The sequence below is a fragment of the Camelus bactrianus genome, chromosome 4 (genome assembly GCF_048773025.1).
Source record: "Camelus bactrianus isolate YW-2024 breed Bactrian camel chromosome 4, ASM4877302v1, whole genome shotgun sequence".
In the NCBI taxonomy this organism is placed as follows: domain Eukaryota; kingdom Metazoa; phylum Chordata; class Mammalia; order Artiodactyla; family Camelidae; genus Camelus; species Camelus bactrianus.
Window position 1 is genome coordinate 13,854,077 of NC_133542.1, and position 18,805 is coordinate 13,872,881.

The 18,805-nt window shown below is 36.1% G+C and overlaps 1 protein-coding gene across 1 annotated transcript in view; it reads left to right on the forward strand.

Moving 5' to 3' along the window:
* Positions 1 to 18,805, forward strand: part of PLAA (phospholipase A2 activating protein) — a 33,363-nt gene that overhangs the window by 6,740 nt on the left and 7,818 nt on the right. The window contains exons 3-10 of the mRNA XM_010957902.3: positions 6,128 to 6,228; positions 6,314 to 6,434; positions 8,054 to 8,221; positions 8,688 to 8,823; positions 10,958 to 11,127; positions 14,590 to 14,747; positions 15,431 to 15,650; positions 17,499 to 17,570. Of these exons, the coding sequence (XP_010956204.1) occupies positions 6,128 to 6,228; positions 6,314 to 6,434; positions 8,054 to 8,221; positions 8,688 to 8,823; positions 10,958 to 11,127; positions 14,590 to 14,747; positions 15,431 to 15,650; positions 17,499 to 17,570 (1,146 nt within the window). The remainder of the gene's footprint in view (positions 1 to 6,127; positions 6,229 to 6,313; positions 6,435 to 8,053; positions 8,222 to 8,687; positions 8,824 to 10,957; positions 11,128 to 14,589; positions 14,748 to 15,430; positions 15,651 to 17,498; positions 17,571 to 18,805) is intronic.

The following is an 18,805-nucleotide window of genomic DNA, read 5'->3' on the forward strand; positions in this document are numbered from 1 at the left end:
TTATTTTAAAGGAAATTTCCAGTGCAGTATTTCATTTATAAATGCCTCAGTTTGTAGTTCTAAAATAGGGTTTGGCAAGCTTTTTCTGTAAAGGGCCTGATAGTAAATATTTTAGGCTTTGCAGGCCATATGGTCACTTTCACAGCTGCTCAGCTCTGCTGTTGTGTGCAAAAACAGCCTTGATGATAAATAAATGAGCGAGCATGTCTGTGTTTCACTACACCTTTATTTGTGGACACTGAAATTAGAATGTCATATAGTTTTCACATGTTTTTTCTCTCAACCACTTAAAAAGTATAAAAACCATTCTCAGTTTGTACACTGTACAAAAACAAGTGGCCCATAGGCCATAGTTTGCTGACCCCTCAAAATGATGAGGGTTCTCTCTTTTTTAAAATAATATCATTATCACACTTCAAACAAAACAAAGTAAAACCTAATGTCTTACTACCAGATACCCTGTGAATGTTCAAATTTAGCCTATTGTCTCAGAAATGTTTTTTTACAGTTTGTTTGAATTGTGACTCAAACAAGGTCCACGTGTCTTTCAATCTGTTGGTTTCTTTCCTTTTTTACTCCCTCTCTATTTGAAGCCAGCCTATTTTACCTGTAGAATTTCCTGTAATCTGAACCCTGCTGGTTAAAGCCTCATTTCCTCTATCATGTCCCTCAGTCCCCTCTTCCTGGAACCCATCAGTTAGATCTAGAAGCTTGATCAGATTCAGATTCAAGTTTTTGGTGAGAATACTGTAGGCATTGTGTACGTTCTGCTGTGGCACAACAGGAAGCACATACTATTTCTTTTTGTGATGTTAAGGTTCATCTATTATTGTAAAATACCCATCGGCCTTTTATATTGACAGTCTTTAGCATCTATTGATGATCATTGCATAGATCGAGTATTTCATTAAAATTTGCAAAATGATTATACTCTAACTCTACCATTATTTCTGCATTTAATAGGCAGCATTTTTTTCTGTGAAGAACTTTCCACCATGTGAGACCCTAATACAGAGGACACAGGAGAAATGCTTGCTTTGCCCCCTTGCCCTCCTCTTTTACTGGGTTTCAGAATGTATTGATTCCCTAACATCTCTTTTTTTTGAATCTCAAATTGTCCCATATTTGGTCATTGGAAACCTCTTTAAATTGGCTCCTGTGGCCTTCATAAGACCTTCCGTAGTCTTCCTTGCTTTTGGTACTGCAGAAGTTTCTAGGTTCACTTCATGCATTTCTTGTTCTAGACTTGAAGTCAGCTATTTTGCCAAGAAGCATTATGTCTTTCTTTTAGTAGGAAATGGTATTTAGAAACCTCAATTTGAGCTATAATGGTGCTCACCAGGATTTTTTTTTAACTTAATTTTGCTTTGTAATTATATAAAACATAAAATTTCAAAAGAAAAACTATTCAACATGGTACAGATTCTGTCAGTATTGCTTTCTTGTACCATCCTTTCCTTTTAAATAACTAATTTTTTATTAACTGTTCTTTCTCAAAAAAAATATTAGCAAATATGTATGTATATTTATATTGCCCCTTTCTTACATAGAAGGTAATGTACTACATGCCATTTTCTGCCCTTGCTATTTTTGCTTGATAATCTTGTCCGGGAGAGTACTTTGTTGCCATGTAAAGAAAACTTCACTCATTTTTACAGTGGCTTTGTAATTCTTTGTGTAGCTGTACTATAGTTATTCTAGCTTATTCAGCCAGTCCCCTATTGATGGACATCCAGTCTTTTTGTAGCACAGATAGTGCTTTAATAAATGGCTTTATGCATATGTCATTTTGTTCTTTTGTGAGTGTAACTTAGGTATGATATCCATTTCTGGATCGAAGGGTAAATGCATATGTAATTTTGTTAGTTATTGCCAAATCCCCTCATTAGGTGTTGTTACTTTTTTTGCATTTCCAGCAGCAGTATATGAGTCCCTATTTCCCTTATCAAAGTATGTTTTCAGATTTTTAGATTGTTGCCAAAATGATAAGTGAAAGTGATATTTTAGTATGGGGCAGTTTGCATCTCATTATGGAGGGGGGCATCTTTTCATATATGGAAGGGGCCTTTGCATTTTTTTCCTGAGAACTATATTAAAAGCTCTTGCCCATAGAATGTGGGCATTATTGGCCACTTTTAAAGCCCTTTATAAATTAGGCTTATCATATACCCAGTCCTCTCTCAATGTCAGACAGGCCAAAAGTCCCCTCCAGTTACAGCATTGAGTTCAAAATTAAGAATCTCTGGGTGATACATAGTACTCTAAACATCAGGGAAGTGATGCTCAGGTGTTTCTACATCAGGTCCAGATACAGTTCTGCTAAAATTCAGAGATCTGTGGGCTAAAAACATGAGTTATCTGTCAATCATTCACTCAGTATACAATTATGAAACATTAAGGGTAATAAGACAGAGTAAGCAGTCTTGTTCAGAAAAGGGAGCAATGAAAGACAGCAGTTTCTAACCTATAGTCATCTGAAATCCAGATAGGTGGCTGTTTCAGGGACTCCCCCTGCTCTGAGACTGGTTGATTTTTGTGATCAGTTTCCTCTGGTTTCCAAAAGGGGTTCCCCAATCTGTTCTTCATGGCTCTCCTTTAGCCCTCTGGGAATCTCTTGCTTTTCCGTTATTCTTCTTGGTCACATTGAAGTGTATGCCCTCCTTGGGGACTAAACACCTTTCTCAACTTGCTTTCTGCCTATGGGAATATGGGAGTTGAGTGTACAAGTTCATTTTAAGTCTTGAACAGCAAAGACTTTTTTAGTTTTTGGCAGTATAACTCTCTTAAAAACTTGTTATGTTTCTTAACCTATTTGATTTCCAGTCAGATCTCTGTCAGCAGTCAACTGCAGTGCAGATTTGCTGTATTTCTTCCTGTCCTCCTCCTTTACCTACTTGCCTCTCCAAATTTAACTACTAAAACCTCGAGTCTGTCAGACTTCAGTTGGAAAGCTGAATTCCTAGGTTCTTTTCCCTGAGCTATTTTCCCAATTGAAAATACTGATTTTCATGGCAACAATCTTAATTTTCTTTGCTTTGAAAATAGTTTAAATCCATCTGGAAGTTTTGGCATTGTGCACAATGGATGGCCATTTGTTCCTGTTGCATGGCTGGGTTTTGGTTGTCCTTTGGTGCTGAAGGGGCTATTCCATCCCTACAAGTCCCTAAGTTTCTGGACTTTTCATTCCTACTTGGGTACCAGCCAGTTCTTCTTGATCTTACTTCATTCTTTTATACCTAGCCAGATGAAGCCAATAGTAAGTGATACCTCTCAATGAAGTCCCATTTTCCAACCTCTTTCATTAGACTACAAGTTTATCAGGTCCTGAGTTACTGCTGGTAACAGCTTTACCAAATACTCCTTACTATGTAATAAGGATCCCAGTCTTCTGTGATGACAGACAGCCTCCTCATTACCTACCTGCTAAGCCAATGCCATATATATTTTCAGCTTTTTTTTTTTTTTGCTTCAGCAGTGCCTCACTTTTGCTACTGATTTCTGAATCAGTCAAGTAGGCTAGGTGATATTGTGGTAACAGACAACTCCAGAATCACAGTGGCTTAACACAGAAAGTTTGGTTTGCTTCTTACAGATCCTGTGCAACAGGGCGCTCTGCTTGTGGTGATCACTTAGGGATCCCAATGACAGAAGTTTCATGACAGTGTGTGCTTTCACAGACATTGGAGCAGTGGGGAGGGAACATGGCTTAATTGTGCACCTGTCCTTAAAGCTTCCACCTGGAAGTAACATTATTTCTGCTCATTTTTCAGTGCCACAATAAGTCATGTGGCATGCCTAAAGCCAAAGGAACTGGGGAAATTCAGTTTTACCATTTGCTTAGAAGGTGAAGAGTAGAAAATATTTGATGAATATCACTAATGGCTACCACACACATTAAAATATGTATATGTTCCATGTGTTTTCTGGAAACTTCCCTCATGCAACCTTCTAGCCTGCTGTTGTATTGGTACTTCTGGACGAATGCCATCCCTGGATTTTCCTATTTCCTAGATCCCATATTTTTGTCGTTCTTAACTTACTCTTTCGTTTTAGTATTATGCAGCTATTGCAGCTTCCTAAGAAAGCTGTGACATGGCGGTTAAATATAGTTTTTATTTGCATGTTAGAAAATGGCCTTATTTTAGTGTTATCTTTGATTATTAATTTGGCTAGATTTAGAATCCTGTGTTAAAACAGTTTAACCTCAGAGTTTTGAAGGCATTGCTCTGTTGTCTTTCAGCATATGGTGTTAACTTAGAAGTTTGATGCTGTTTTGATTTCCCATGTTTCCTATGGGACACTCTTCTGGTCCCCTCCCAAACTTTTGGGATCTTCTGTATTTCTAATGGGAAGTGATAAAATTTCACAATGCGTCTCTGTCTCTGTTTCTCAAAGTACCTTTCATTAGATACTTTTGTGGGTTCATTCGGTCTGGATATCATGTTCTTCACTTTTTAGAATCTTTTTTGTACTATTTCTGTGTTCTCTGCCCCATCTCCCACCCCACCTCCCCAGTTATCTCTTTCCAGAATCCCTACTAGTTAGATGTCAAACATTTTGAAAAATTTCTAACTTTCTTAACCTTCCTGTTTTTCATGTCTTTGCCTTTTGGGTCTAATTCTCAGGAGTCTTTTTTCCCCCTATTATTATAATTTTATTATTTTGGTTTGGGTCTTCTGTTTTTAACCTTAATTTTCTTGTTTTCTCATTAGTCCTTTTTTATATAATATCTGTTTACAAATAATTTTATATTGAAGATTTTTTTTCCTGCTTCCTGAAATTGGATTTCTTATGAATCCTTCATTTTTGTTTTTTGTTTTTTCTCTTTCATCGTTGAGATTTTTATTAAATGATTCTTGGTATTAGATTAGCTGCTCATATTTAAGAACAAGATACACAGAAATTGATTGAAAATTTTTTAGCTTGTGTAAATAGAGCTTGGTGATTGGCGGGCTTCATTAGATATGATAGTCTGACTTTTAAATGGGAAACCCTCTCAAATGTCTACATCTGGAGTTCTTTACCATTATTCAGTCCCCTGGAAAGGAATTCTCCTGCCTCTTACCGAGGTAGGGTGGGATAGATGCCTGGCTGCTGGTATTGTGGGAGCCGGGAGCTATAGGTACCACATTTCAGGATGGAGACTATTCACTTATTCCCCTTGTATTTCTTAAGGCTGCTTATTCCAGCCCTTTATTATGCCTGGTGGCCTGAATCTGGAAATTCTGCTTGAGTTCCTCCAGAGAATAAGCCTCCAGTCTCCTTCCTGCAGTAGACGAGGATGTATTTTCCTGACATTGTAGGCAGAAAAGAGGTCTAGTGTTTCATTGTGTTGTGCATAGACTTTGAATCACTGTTCTCATTTTTCAGATCTTTTGATTAGCCTCATCCTCCATGGAACTGAGTGGCTGGATACTAAGTCTCATAGTTTTGTGGGGCCAGTTACTCTGCGTCTAATCTCTTTCTGTGGGTATTTGACTTGTAACCTTCTCCATTTTGCGAAGTCAGTTGTTTTCTGTTTTCTTTGTCCTTGTAGATTAATGCCATTTATAGCATTACTGTGAACAATCTTCCATTTTTAATCAGAACTCTGTCTTTTTTGTTTCCATGTTTTTAGATAATTTTTCATATTTATAATTTTTAGCGTGTATAGTTTTACATCAAAATAATATGATATTTAATTAACTATTCCATTACTGTTAAACATTAGCTTAGTTCCAGTTTTCTTGTCATTTTAACTAAGGTGACCTAAATATGTATATAACCAGCATTTCAAAATTATTTGCATAACCTTCCAATGTAGTTTCTTAGAACTGGAAGAAATTGTGCAACCCACTTAATCCTGTGCCCTCATTTTGCAGACAAGGAATGTGATGTTAAATAATATCCCTGTGGTCGGACAGCTTATAAGTGGTGTAGCTGGGACTTGAACCCAGGCAGTCTGGCACCAGAGTTGTGCTTGCTCTTGACCTCTGCACTCTTCTCTATTTCCACTGAGTTTAGCCTTAATTAGCTAATACCGTCACTTCATAAAGTGTTTTTAAAATTGCAATGTTTTAATAACTAACACGGTTCAGCATATTTCTCTATGAAAATGCATTAATTTAATGCCTTTTTTTCCCTTTAGTGTGTAGTCTTTCATCTGGAAAATTTGGGACATTACTTAGTGGCTCATGGGACACTACTGCTAAAGTCTGGCTGAATGACAAATGCATGATGACCTTACAGGTAGAGTAGTTCTGTGTGAATATTCTAGAAAATCATTAAATGTGATGATTCTGTGGCAACTTAACTTCATACATTTTACTCACAGGGTCATACAGCTGCAGTGTGGGCAGTAAAGATCTTACCTGAACAAGGCTTAATGTTAACTGGATCAGCAGACAAGACTATTAAACTGTGGAAGGCTGGAAGATGTGAGAGGACTTTTTCTGGTAATATCAGAGTAGACAACTTTTATAATCTTATTCCTTCATGTTTGCTCAGATGATTTTTTTCTCCGAAGTTTAGAAGGTTTAAAGTGGAAAACATCAGTATATTTGAGCTCTTTAATTTGAGTGAATGTGAACTTTCTGACAGTTAATATTGAATACTTTTTAAAAAGCTATAAGGAGACCTCTCATAAAACAACTAGAGGTAGACCAATAAATAGCTACTTGATAGACTATAATGTGTGTATGTGCTGCTGTGTTTTTTATGTATATAACTTTCAGTGCTCAATTACGTTTTGGTTGTCATTTAAGCAAGTTCAGCCTGAAACTTCAAGTGTAAGTCTTATTGAGGGTGGATCAGTAGTGTTGTCTTCAGATGTGGAGGAAACCATCATTAGTGCTTTTATTAAAATTGAAGTACATTGTTTAATAATAACAAATTTTAGGCTTTGTGTATGTTGTGGTTTCAGGTGGGTAGTCTTTTAAAACCTCACCTATTAAATATTACTTAATATATTATTAAACATACTAAAATTATTAAATGTGTCCTACACTGAGGTATCTGCTAGCTAGTATTAGTATTGATGTTTTATTTGTGGGGCACTTACATTTTTGGTGTGATTTGTTTGTTTGCTTGTTTTTCCTTGCTTTTATTTACTCCTTAAAAGTTGATCAACACCCTGGATAATATTGCAAGTCTTTTTGTAAAGATAAAACTATCTGTAGATGGAAAATTTATGAGTTATAACTAAATATCTCTCTCTGCTTCCATACATATAACGTATGTGTCAAGTTTTTATCACTCCGTGATAGCTAATCCAAATCGGTAAATACTGAGCATGGGAAAGGTTTTGACTGCTGATCTGCTTTACTAGATCACAAGCTTCTGATAATGTTTGGTCCTTTAAAAAAAAAATTGTAGTGACATCTTCTACAGCTTCTCAACTAATATCGAAGGAAATTTAATTCTATCAAGTTTTTGAAAACATTTAGTACCCTTTGATGAATGGAAACATATATGTACATATTTGATAAGTGGAATATATATATATATATACACATACACATCTCCAGTTAAACAATTAAGAACATAATGCAATAAGTGTATTCTGTAAATTCTTGCCTTTTTTTAAAGAAACAAAAATCATTAGTTTTTATTCTATCATTTTAATGCCTGCATTTATATGAATTGTGAGATACTTCTCTTGATAAAGCAGCAGTGTTTGACTTTATGTTTTGGTTGAATCAAAGGGGTAGGAGAGGTTACTATTTGAATCAGAAGAGGTAGGATTAAGAGGCAGGAAACTTGAATTCCTGTTTAGCTCAGCCACTAGTTGTGTGGTTTTAAATGAATTAATCTCTCTCAACCTATTCCATATTTTAAAAAAGTATACTTTTCTGTGGTGAAAATTTTAAACTCTTAAATAATTGAAATCTTTTTATAATCTTAATTTTTCTACTTTTCTCAGTGCTTTGTAAATATTAATCCTAATTTGGAAATCAGTTTTTAATATTCACTGGTATGTTTTATAATGTCAGTAAAACACAGCACCATCAACCAAATTATCCATTTTTATTGACATATATATATATATATGTTTTTGTTTTTGTTTTTAATACAGGGCATGAGGACTGTGTAAGAGGCTTGGCAATTTTGAGTGAAACAGAATTTCTCTCCTGTGCAAATGATGCTAGTATTAGAAGGTGGCAAATCACTGGCGAGTGTCTTGAAGTATTTTATGGTCACACAAATTATATTTATAGCATATCTGTCTTTCCAAATTGTAAAGGTAAGATTATCTTACACTAAATATTTAAAATTTTGTACTGAGCATTGTTTCATTTCATTCTTGAGGTGGAAGGTAGAGGGCTGATGATTTAAATCAATTTACTAACTATAATTTGAGTAACTTAGTGACTTTATTTCATAAGTATCATTTTCCTAAAGGAGAATACTGTTTGATCATCTTAATGTTGATTCAGATTTGATGGTTGTGTTGTAAAGAGTTCTTGGGTATCTGAGGACAGACTTTGTATAATTTATTGGTATAAAGTATAATTCATAAAATGTGAAGTATATAAAGACATGATTTTTGAAGTTGTATATGGCATAAGTGACAAATATATAAAATTTAAAACTAATTTATAAATACTTTGAGGTTTACTAAATTGGTATGCCTATTTATAAAGGTGGTATGTTTAAATATAATTAATTTTTTTATTCCAACTAACTTTTCCTATATTCATTAATTTTAGATTTTGTGACAACAGCAGAAGACAGATCTCTGAGAATCTGGAAACACGGGGAATGTGCTCAAACAATCCCACTTCCAGCTCAGTCAATATGGTGCTGCTGTGTGCTAGACAATGGTGACATTGTGGTTGGTGCGAGGTATTTATATTCTAGTCAGTCTATAATGTGTGTCTAGGCTTTGGTAGGTGTTAGAGTGAACAGAGATAAGCCACAAGGAATTTCAGGTGAATTCGGGAGACCACAGGCACATTTCTCTTACTTAACAGAGTAGTAGTAGGTACAGCAGCTTTTACACAGATGATACACAATATATTACAATAGTAATGTACTGCAAGTTGTGCAGTTGAAACACTGAATTCAAGAGATGGGAAAACTTTCTGGAGAGGAAGAGATTTGAATTGAATTTTGAAAGATAATGAATAAAAAGAGCAATGAGGATTTCTGTCGAACGTAGAAGTATAAGCACAAGTAAAGGTACAGGAACGAGAGTGATGTGTGTGGGAGATGAAGGAAAAGGGTAGAGGACCAGTGTGGGGAATAGTGGATAATAGTGGTGAGATGGTGGGGCTCAAGGATGGAGAACCTGGAAAGCCAGGCATTTTTGAGATTCAGTGCTTAGAGTTAAAGGGTTGTAGCTCTTGAGCAGGAAGTTATGTGATTAAAGCAGAACTTATCAATTATAAAATGTATAGGTTAGATATACATTTGGTGGTGACAATGGGTGGGAAAGCAAATTAGTGAACAGTTGCAGTAGTAGGGTGTAAAGTTGTGAAATACTGGCCTCATGGGATGAGAGACTGAAAAATGAGATTCTGCAGAGGAAACACGATCAGAAAGGGGATGAAGGAAAAGGATAAAGCTTCAAGTCCACATTAATTGGAAGTCCACGTTACCAAAAATGGAGAAGTGCGAGATTTGGTTTGGTGCAGAAGGTGATGACTTCCTCCTGGGGTGCGACTGGTGATAAGCCACACTCATGCCAGTGGATTGTGGGCAGTTGGACTGGAGCCTAGTGTAACAACTGAGACTGAAGATTTGCACAGAACTGCCGGAGTCAAGCAATAGAACATCTTTCTCTGAGGGCGAAAACAGAGGGGGAGGAATAGAAAACTAAAGACTGAACTTGTGATATACTGTGGATAGAGGAAGAGAAGCCAGTAGGCCAAACAGAAAAAGCAATCCAGGTGTTGAAATTCAGAGATGGAAAAGGAGATCTTAGAGGGAGATTGTGATCACTGTCAGTAAGTACGTGAGGGGCCGAGGAATGAAAAGTTAGGAAAGCTTTTGGATGTGCTTTGGAAGATGTTATTAGTGACTTTTTTGACATCATGCTTTCATAGAAAGTGATAGAAAAAGGTAGATGAGAGGAAACAGGCAAAGAGTTGTTAGAAGAAATGGGTGAAGGAAAGTATTATAGACTGCTCTGGCACAGAGGCAAGAGGGAAAAGATGGCAGCAGCAAGAAGGGACACAGGGTCGAATAATGTGGACTTTGTGTTTTACTTCTTGGCTGGGCCGGGATTGATTTGTCAGTTTAGTTATTTCCTCCCTAAGCTTATTTAAAGTCGAAGAAAACTAAATGAATTAAAGGGCTGAAATTGCTGCTAGTGGAAGGTTAAGTAAGATACAAAATTTTCTGAGTTGAGTAGGATTAGTAGAGTTGAAAGTAGCTAACCTGCCTCCCCTACCCCAAAATTTGGAAAACATAAATTAAGGAGATGAAGTCATTTTTCTGAGACCAGAGGTTGGGACTGCCATCTAATCTAAGGTTGAAGCTGTTTTTTTCCTTGAATGGGGTTACATTGCTAGTTAATGACATAGTTGAGACAGGCTCCATGTTTTTCTGATGAAGGTATATTGAGTATCTGCTATTTCCCAAGCCTTACGTTGGGTATTTGAGCCCTTCATAAGTTAAACAGTTCACTGCCCTTCTTTATACCATAATACCTGTGTAATACTGACTTTAAAAGTATCTGTAGGGTTTTATCATGGTAAATATTGAATTTGGAATTAAAAATTGTGTTAAATGTATATTTCTCTGTTCTTTGCCAATAACTTTTTCCTTAGTCTTTTTCCTACCTTTTTCATTGCTTTAGAAAGTAACAGAGGGTAGTATGTGCTGAAATCAGCATAGTTATATACTCAGCAGTAAATATATAGCTATATTTTCATATTCACAAATACAGATTATTTTTGCTTGGGATCATTCAAGTGTGATAATATTAATAATATACTGTGGCAATGACTTAATATCAGTTTGTGTTTCATTACAGCGATGGTATTATTAGAGTGTTTACAGAATCAGAGGATCGAACAGCAAGTGCTGAGGAAATCAAATCTTTTGAAAGAGAACTCTCTCAGGCAACCATTGATTCCAAAACTGGTGATTTAGGGGACATTAATGCTGAGCAGCTTCCTGGGAGGGAACATCTGAATGAACCTGGTAAATATTGCAGTGTATCTAGTAGTAAAAAAATGCTACCACGTTTGCCTTTTGTAATAATTAGTCAAGAGAAAAAAAGATTGTTTTGCTAAGTCATTCAGTGTAATTCTCATTGCCAGGTACTGATTTTTGAGGACTTTTCCTATTACACGTATTCATAATGAGAAACCTTGTTCCTCTTGCCTCTGTCTCACAGTTTTAAAGAGTTTGAGCCAAGCTCCCCATAAACAGAAATCTTCTTTTTTTGTTTGTTAAATAAATCTCTAAATACTTAGCTCAAGTATAGTAGGTATTTAGAAGTTACTTATTTAATACTTTTTGGTTGATTGGATTCTCTGAGAGAGGTCATACAGACTAAAAATAAAAATGAGTTTAAATAAAGCAATGTCTGCTGAATGGGTTGGGCATCATTTGGGTTGAAAATTAGAGGACAGTAGTTGTCTCAAATGAAACCTTGTGTGAATATATCCATGATCCATCATATCAGTGGTTCTCAGAACTCGGTCCATAGACCCCTGGGAATTCTGAGATCCTTTCAGGATGTCCATATGGTCAAAACTAATTTTACAATACTAAGATGTTATTTGAGTTTTACACTGTGTTAACGTTTGCATTTATCATTAAAAAAAGCAAGGACGGGTAAAACTGCTGGCTCCTTAGTACACAAATCAAGGCAGTGGCACCACGCTGTTCTGGTAGTCATTGTATTCTTCACTGGCATGCAGTTGTAGTTTAAAAAAAATACCATCTATCCTTAAGAATGTCCTTGATGAAGCATTAAAAATTATTTTTCTTACATTTTGGCTCCTTAGTACCTGTCTTTTTAATTTCCTGGGTGAGAAAACGTAAAGTACACTTAAAGTGTACTGAAGTACTATGGTGTCTCAAAGATAAGTACTTGTGCAGTCCTTTGAGTCCCTTTTTCCATGGGATGCCATTTTTATTTCAAGGAACAACTATGGTTATTCAGCCTTAGATATTTGGCAGACTTTTTTTTTGAAAATGAACAAAGTGAGCTTGTCACTTTAAGGAAAACAACTGATGGTATTTGCTGCCAATAAAATTCAAACTTCGAAGTACAAACTGAGATTTTGGAGAACTTGTATCTGCTACCAGGAGCTTGATAGCGTCCCAGTACTTAAACAACTATTCCAGTGACATCAGTGGCAATATTAACAAATGCAGTTTTTTGATATTGAATAATGAAATGTATAAACATTTGGAAGATATGCATAGCTCAGTGAATCAGTTATTTTCCAAATGACCAGTTCATGGTGTCACAGAATCTTAAGAGGGTAAAAGATCTGCTCAAAGTATAAGGTAGGGCAATGGCTTTTAGCGTAACAGAGTGTGAAAAATTCATTGATATGGTTTCAGATTCTAAATTCATAACCCTTAAGGATCTACTACTTGTAAAATATCAACATTTTTCTGAAAAGGCTATTAAACTAATCCTCTCTGTTTAAATTATATTATTTGTGTGACACTGAATTTTCTTTATATACTTCAACCAAACAACAGATTAAATGCAGGGCAGGTATGATAATCCAGCTGTCTTCTGTTGAGAGAGGCAGTAAAGAGATTTACAAAAATGTAAAACAATGCCAGTCTTCTTACAAAATTTCTAAAATTACACAGATATTTTCATTAAAATATTATTTATTCAATAAGTAATGGGTCTATTATTATTTTCCATAAAGTAAATGCATTTTTTACTCTTCTCATTTTTAATTTCAAATTCACTAACTGAACTGATAAAACACATAAAAGAAGCTCTTTGGGCTTCTGAATAACTTTTATGACTATAAACAGATCTTGAAATGAAAAGTATGAGTGTTCCTGCATTATATCTTGTTTTTAATATTCTTACTTTGCAAAAATGTAGCCTTTCATCACTATATATATATACATTTACTAAATACTGAATTATTGCAGTAAGTGTCTACTGCATGCCAGGGATTGTTCTGAGCTCTGAGGAATACAGCATATAACAAAAGGGACAGAAATCTCTATTCTCACAAATTCATGTTCTATAGGAGGAGACAGATAATTAAAAAGTAAGTAAGTAAATATGCAAGTATGTCAGATAATGATAAGTACTATGGGAAAATTAAAGCATAGGTTAGGGCTGTTTTAAAATTTCAAATTCAGTGGTCAGGAAATGTGTAATACTTCAGATAGCATGAGTTGCCGTAACAGATAAGCCTTAAAATCCCTGTGGCTAACAGAAAAGAAGTTTTGTTTGTTGCACATTTAAATTACAATTGGTGGCAGCGTATGCTGGAGCATGTTGGTCCTCCTCATGGTCATTCAGGGACCCAGGCTGATGGAAACCACCATCTTCAACATGTGCTACCAGGATCCGTTGGGTATAGGCAGTCAGTCACCAAGACAGCATAAGAGGAGAGGGTAGAGGATGACAGACTAGAACTAGAAGTGGCATATATCACACCCACCCAGATTCCACTGACCATTACTTAGTGTATAATCTAGGGACTGTAAAATGTAAGGGGGCTGAATAATGTAGTCTTTGACTAGACAGCTACAGAGCTCCACCCATTGGAATAGGAGCATGAATCTCCAAAGGATAGCTAGTTGTCTCTGCCACTGAGGGCCTTGCTGAGAACATGACTTTCAAGTCAAGTCCTTAAAGAGTCAAGGGAGCAAGTCTGGCCAACATCTGTGTGGAGAGTGTCACAGGCAGAGTAAACAGTCAGCATAAAGACTCTGTGGTCCAAGTGAAGTGATGGAATGAGGGGAGGGACAGTGGGAGATGCGATTGGAGAGGATGGTGGGGGCAGATTCTGTTTGGCCCAGTACCCCACTCTAGGATCTACACTGTACCTGAGAGTGAGATGGGAAGTCATTGAAAGGTCTCCGGCAGGGGAATGTTAGAATTTCCTTAAACCTTCCAAAGAATTTTGGTAGTTGCTGAGTTGACTTTAGATTCTCGGGGGCTCCAGGGCCACTGATTCAGTCCAGCTGAGAAATAATGGTGGTTTGCACCAACAGGTAGCAGTGGAGAGAGTGAAAAGAGGTAGGGTTCTAGCTGTGTTTTAAAGGTAGAGCTGACAGAATTTGTTGAAGGGTTAGAGTTGAGAGAAGAATTACTCTTCTATACTTTTTGGCCTAAGCAGCCAGAAGAATGGAGAGTCATTACGGAAATCAGAGTACTGTCAGAAGATATTCATAAATAAAATTTGGTGTTGAGCAGCCAGCTACTTTATAGTAGAATTACAATTTTTTAACCATCCTTTATTTAATAAAGTTTCCTTTTAACCGTTATTTTCTTTTTGGCCATTTTCCAGGAGATTTACATTTTAAAGATTTACATTTTAGTAAAATTTTATTAAACCAAAATACATATTCTCTTACGTATAGATTTTAATGTTAAAATTTGTCTAAATATTTCAGATCTTATTCTGCCATTCTCCCTTTGATTCTTACAATTTTTATTTTAAGGTACTAGAGAAGGACAGACTCGTCTAATCAGAGACGGGGAGAAAGTCGAAGCCTATCAGTGGAGTGTTGGTGAAGGGAGGTGGATAAAAATTGGTGATGTTGTTGGCTCATCTGGTGCTAATCAACAAACATCTGGGAAAGTTTTATATGAAGGGAAAGTATGTTGACTTCTACTTTCTAATTACTATCATCTTAAAGCATTAGGCAAATTAAAAAGGTTTTTTTATTTCCCTTTCCCCACACTAATAAAATTTTCTTTGGTGTTTTGACATTTAAAATTACATTTCTCTGGGGAGATTCTCTCTCAGTCTTGAAACAGATTTTTTTAAAAATGTCTTTGCATGTAGGGAGAGCTGTGTTTGTGATAGATGAGCCATTATTTGTCTTTGGTAGTTACATACATAAGCTGTTCCCAGCCATTTTGGATTAGAAGCCTCTGTGCCACCCTTCATCTAATGCTTCATGCTTTGCTGTATTTAATTTGACAGGGCATGAGGTACCCTGTGGGGCCATGCTTATAATGCCAGCATGTTTTCATGAGGGGGGCATGTGACAGCTAATACTTTTGCCCTTGAGATCAACCAATTGGAAACCGTCCTTTGACCTTAGAATTAGTATCTAGCCATAGTCTATCCCCCACCTTCACCCCCAGTGAACTGCTGTTCTTGCAGCACGTGCAGATGGTTGCTATTCATTATTATGTGCCAAAGGGAAGATTTTAACACTAAGCTTTGGAGAAAGTTTAGTACTCTGATTATTAAACTAAATTTGTGCTGTATGTGTCATTAACACATATGAACAGATAGTAATCATTTATCTCCTTTTTATACTCCTATTAAAGGAATTTGATTATGTTTTCTCAATTGATGTCAATGAAGGTGGACCATCATATAAATTGCCATATAACGTCAGTGATGATCCCTGGTTAGCTGCATATAACTTCTTGCAGAAGAATGATTTGAATCCTATGTTTTTGGATCAGGTGGCTAAATTTATTATTGATAACACAAAAGGTCAAATGTTGGGACTTGGAAACACCAGTTTTTCAGATCCGTTTACAGGTAAGTTAGTGTTTGTATTAAATTTTATGTACTTCCATCAGCATTGGTTAATTTTTTTTTTGACATGTTTAAGCATATGTTATGATTAGCTGTTTAAATAAAAACCAAGATTAACAGCAGGTTTTTGCTTCAGATTTATCTTTTTAAGCCTCAAGTTATATAGTAATTTGTATTTATAGAAACAATTATAAATTTTTCTCTTTCAAAAATACAGCCACTGTAAACTAAGTAAAATTGAGAAATTTGGTCATTTAAAATGATAAGAAACTTGTAAGTTCTTTCATGTTGCTCCTTTTAAAAATATATATTTTGGTGAAATTTAGTAAATAGAAGTTCTGTTTTTCCATGAGGCTAAGTTGGTTAGTTGTGCATCAAATCCAGGACTGAACTGTGGATAGTTTTAGTTTACTTGTGATTTGTACTCCCCATGTTCATTTTAACCCAGTTGTTTATAACATAGTATACAGTGTCTAAAATGTTATAAATGGGATTAGATTTTCATGCCAGTCCACATATATTCCCAGTGGTATTAGTCTGAGTCCTGGACTCTTGGAAATGGATTATAATTCTAGAAGTATTAACCTGAGTTCTGGGTCGTGGGAACTGAGGCCATGGAACAGGAGGTGATAAAATGCTCCCTCTTTTCTTAGAAATAGGGACATCTCTAAATAAAATTTTGGTATTGGCACTTTATTGTTAATGTGTCTCTTCTCATTTCTGACTCTATTTTTAATGTGCTAGCGCTCTTCCTTGTTTTACAAGGATCTCATATGCTCTTCCTGTCTCAGGTTTTTTTTGTTTTTTGTTTTTTCCCCTTCTTACCTCACAGATGCTTCATGCTCCTAAATTATCTCCTCTCCTTCTAGTTCAAAATTCCATTGCCTGTTTATGTAATAGTTAATCCTACCTGCATGTTGACTTAAACAGAATTATCAGACTGGCTCACTACTGAACTATAAATGATGGAACTCTCTCAACAGAATTTTAAAAAAAAGGTGTTTATAACCTGGATATTTCTATTGGTTGGAATATCAGACTACAGTACAAATGAGTGAACACATGATTACAGTATTTTGTAAGCTATTTTGTGGGATGGAGGACAGATTAAAGCAGCTGGCTCTGTCTGGAAATTAACAATGATTTGGCTTTTTTTACTCTTCTGAAAGTCTTAACTTTTTCAGCATCCTTAGATATATCTTTTCGTAGATGCCTCTGATTATTTTCCTAGAGGTAACAAAACATTCTCACACATACCACATGTTTGTAGACGTATAAATGGAAATCTGTTTCCCTTGTAGCACTCATCCCCTTTGTAATTTTCTTTTCCAGTAGGTTGTAAGCTTCAGTGGATACAAGCAATCTTGTTCCCTGCTGGATCTCAACACTGAATGCACTGTTTGGCACATGAATTTATGAACCCAGGGGTTCTGTAAAAGATTAACATTTGATGCCTATGGTTTTGATAGCAACAGCAACAGCAACAGCAGGAATCCTAGTGAATTTGTATAGGAACGGGAACTGAGTGCCTGTGTATATTACTTAGGTCAGAGAGCAACTGCAATTTCTGTTTTTACCTTTGAATTCCTAGTTATTTTAATATTTAAGTGCAGGAGCTAAGATATAATAAAGTATTTGAGTTAACAAAAACAAAACTTGAAGAATCACTGAAATTTTAGTTTCTCACTAGTCATTCCAACTGAAAGTTTCTGACTATACCTCCTCTCAATCACGTGACAGCCTTGCTCTTCTCTTTTTCTCCACATGTAAATTCTTCTGTTGTAAGCATTGTGCTATTTATGAAATTCCAAATTTTTGCTACTTCAGATTTTCCTTTGTTTGCTTGCACAGGTGGTGGTCGGTATGTTCCAGGCTCTTCCTCGGGATCTTCTAATACACTGCCTGCAGCAGATCCTTTTACAGGTGGGAAGCAGTTTTGATCAGTGTCTTTCTTCACTAAATGTATAACGCTGTGCATTATATGGCTTTACATTTTGAAGATATGATCCAATAACTGATAATTCCCTTATCTGTATTTCCAGTTTTGATGGATCTTCTTTACTTCTAATTTTTTCTTTTTTCTCAAGTGCTTTCATAGCTTTCCTCATGACCTTTATATAACATATTATTAAAACTCATCATTTTCTCCAGTCAGCCTTCCTGCAAGGAGAGCAGAGTCATTAAGAGCATAGATTTTAGAGTCAGACAGACCTTGGTTCCAAATCTGGCTCTACTGCTTACTTGCTATGAGAAATTGGCAAGTTACTTAACCTGTCTGAGCCTATTTTTTTTATCTGTGAAATTAGATAATAGGGGACTCCACCAACCAAGACACAGCATGAGTGCTGTCACTGGCGAGATGCTACTGATCACGAGCAGAGAAGGAGCCATGTGAGTCCCTGGTATTGGATGAAGCAGTGCAGTCAAGAAGTTTGCCCAGGCATAATTTGCCTTTAGCATGGAAGGAGACAGTCCACTCAGCTACCCAGGATTAGTCTTCCTAATCTAAGTTATTAATGGCCTTCATGAAGTCCTGGAAGTATTGATGTGTCTCTTCAGAGTGACTTTATTTACCAAGGTATGCATGCCCCAGCATCAACACTACTGGAGAAAAAAATTGGACTTTAATGCAGCTGAAGAAATCTCTGTTTGCAGAATAGCATTTGATGTATTTTGTTGGATCTTCAGCCAGAGATCCTGGACAATATTCCAAATTTGGAAAGAGATTTATAGCATTTATAGTATCTGTTGGCCTTGCAGACTTAGTACTGTGAGCTCTAAAAGTGACACCTTACAGTCCTGTCTAAACCATAGATTGGACCAATACACAACCTTGGTTCAGTATCATGAAGTTGTGAATTGCTCTCAGTGAGCTTCCCTTCTCCTCTCCTGAGAATGCCTTGGTGGCCCAAATGCAAATAGCTGTACCCTGTGCATTGATAACAGTATCCTACAGAAACCAACTATCAAGCTAACTGTTGTGATAGCATGATGGCCATTAAGGAAGTCTTTGGTGACATTGAAAAGGTAGTAAAGATCTGAAGAGCAGATAAGATGATAACTTTCTCTATCAGCATATTCAGGCACAGTGATGCCCTGAAACTTAGAACAGCAGAGTTCCTGAATCTCATTAGCAGCTTTTTTTTTTTTTTGGACAG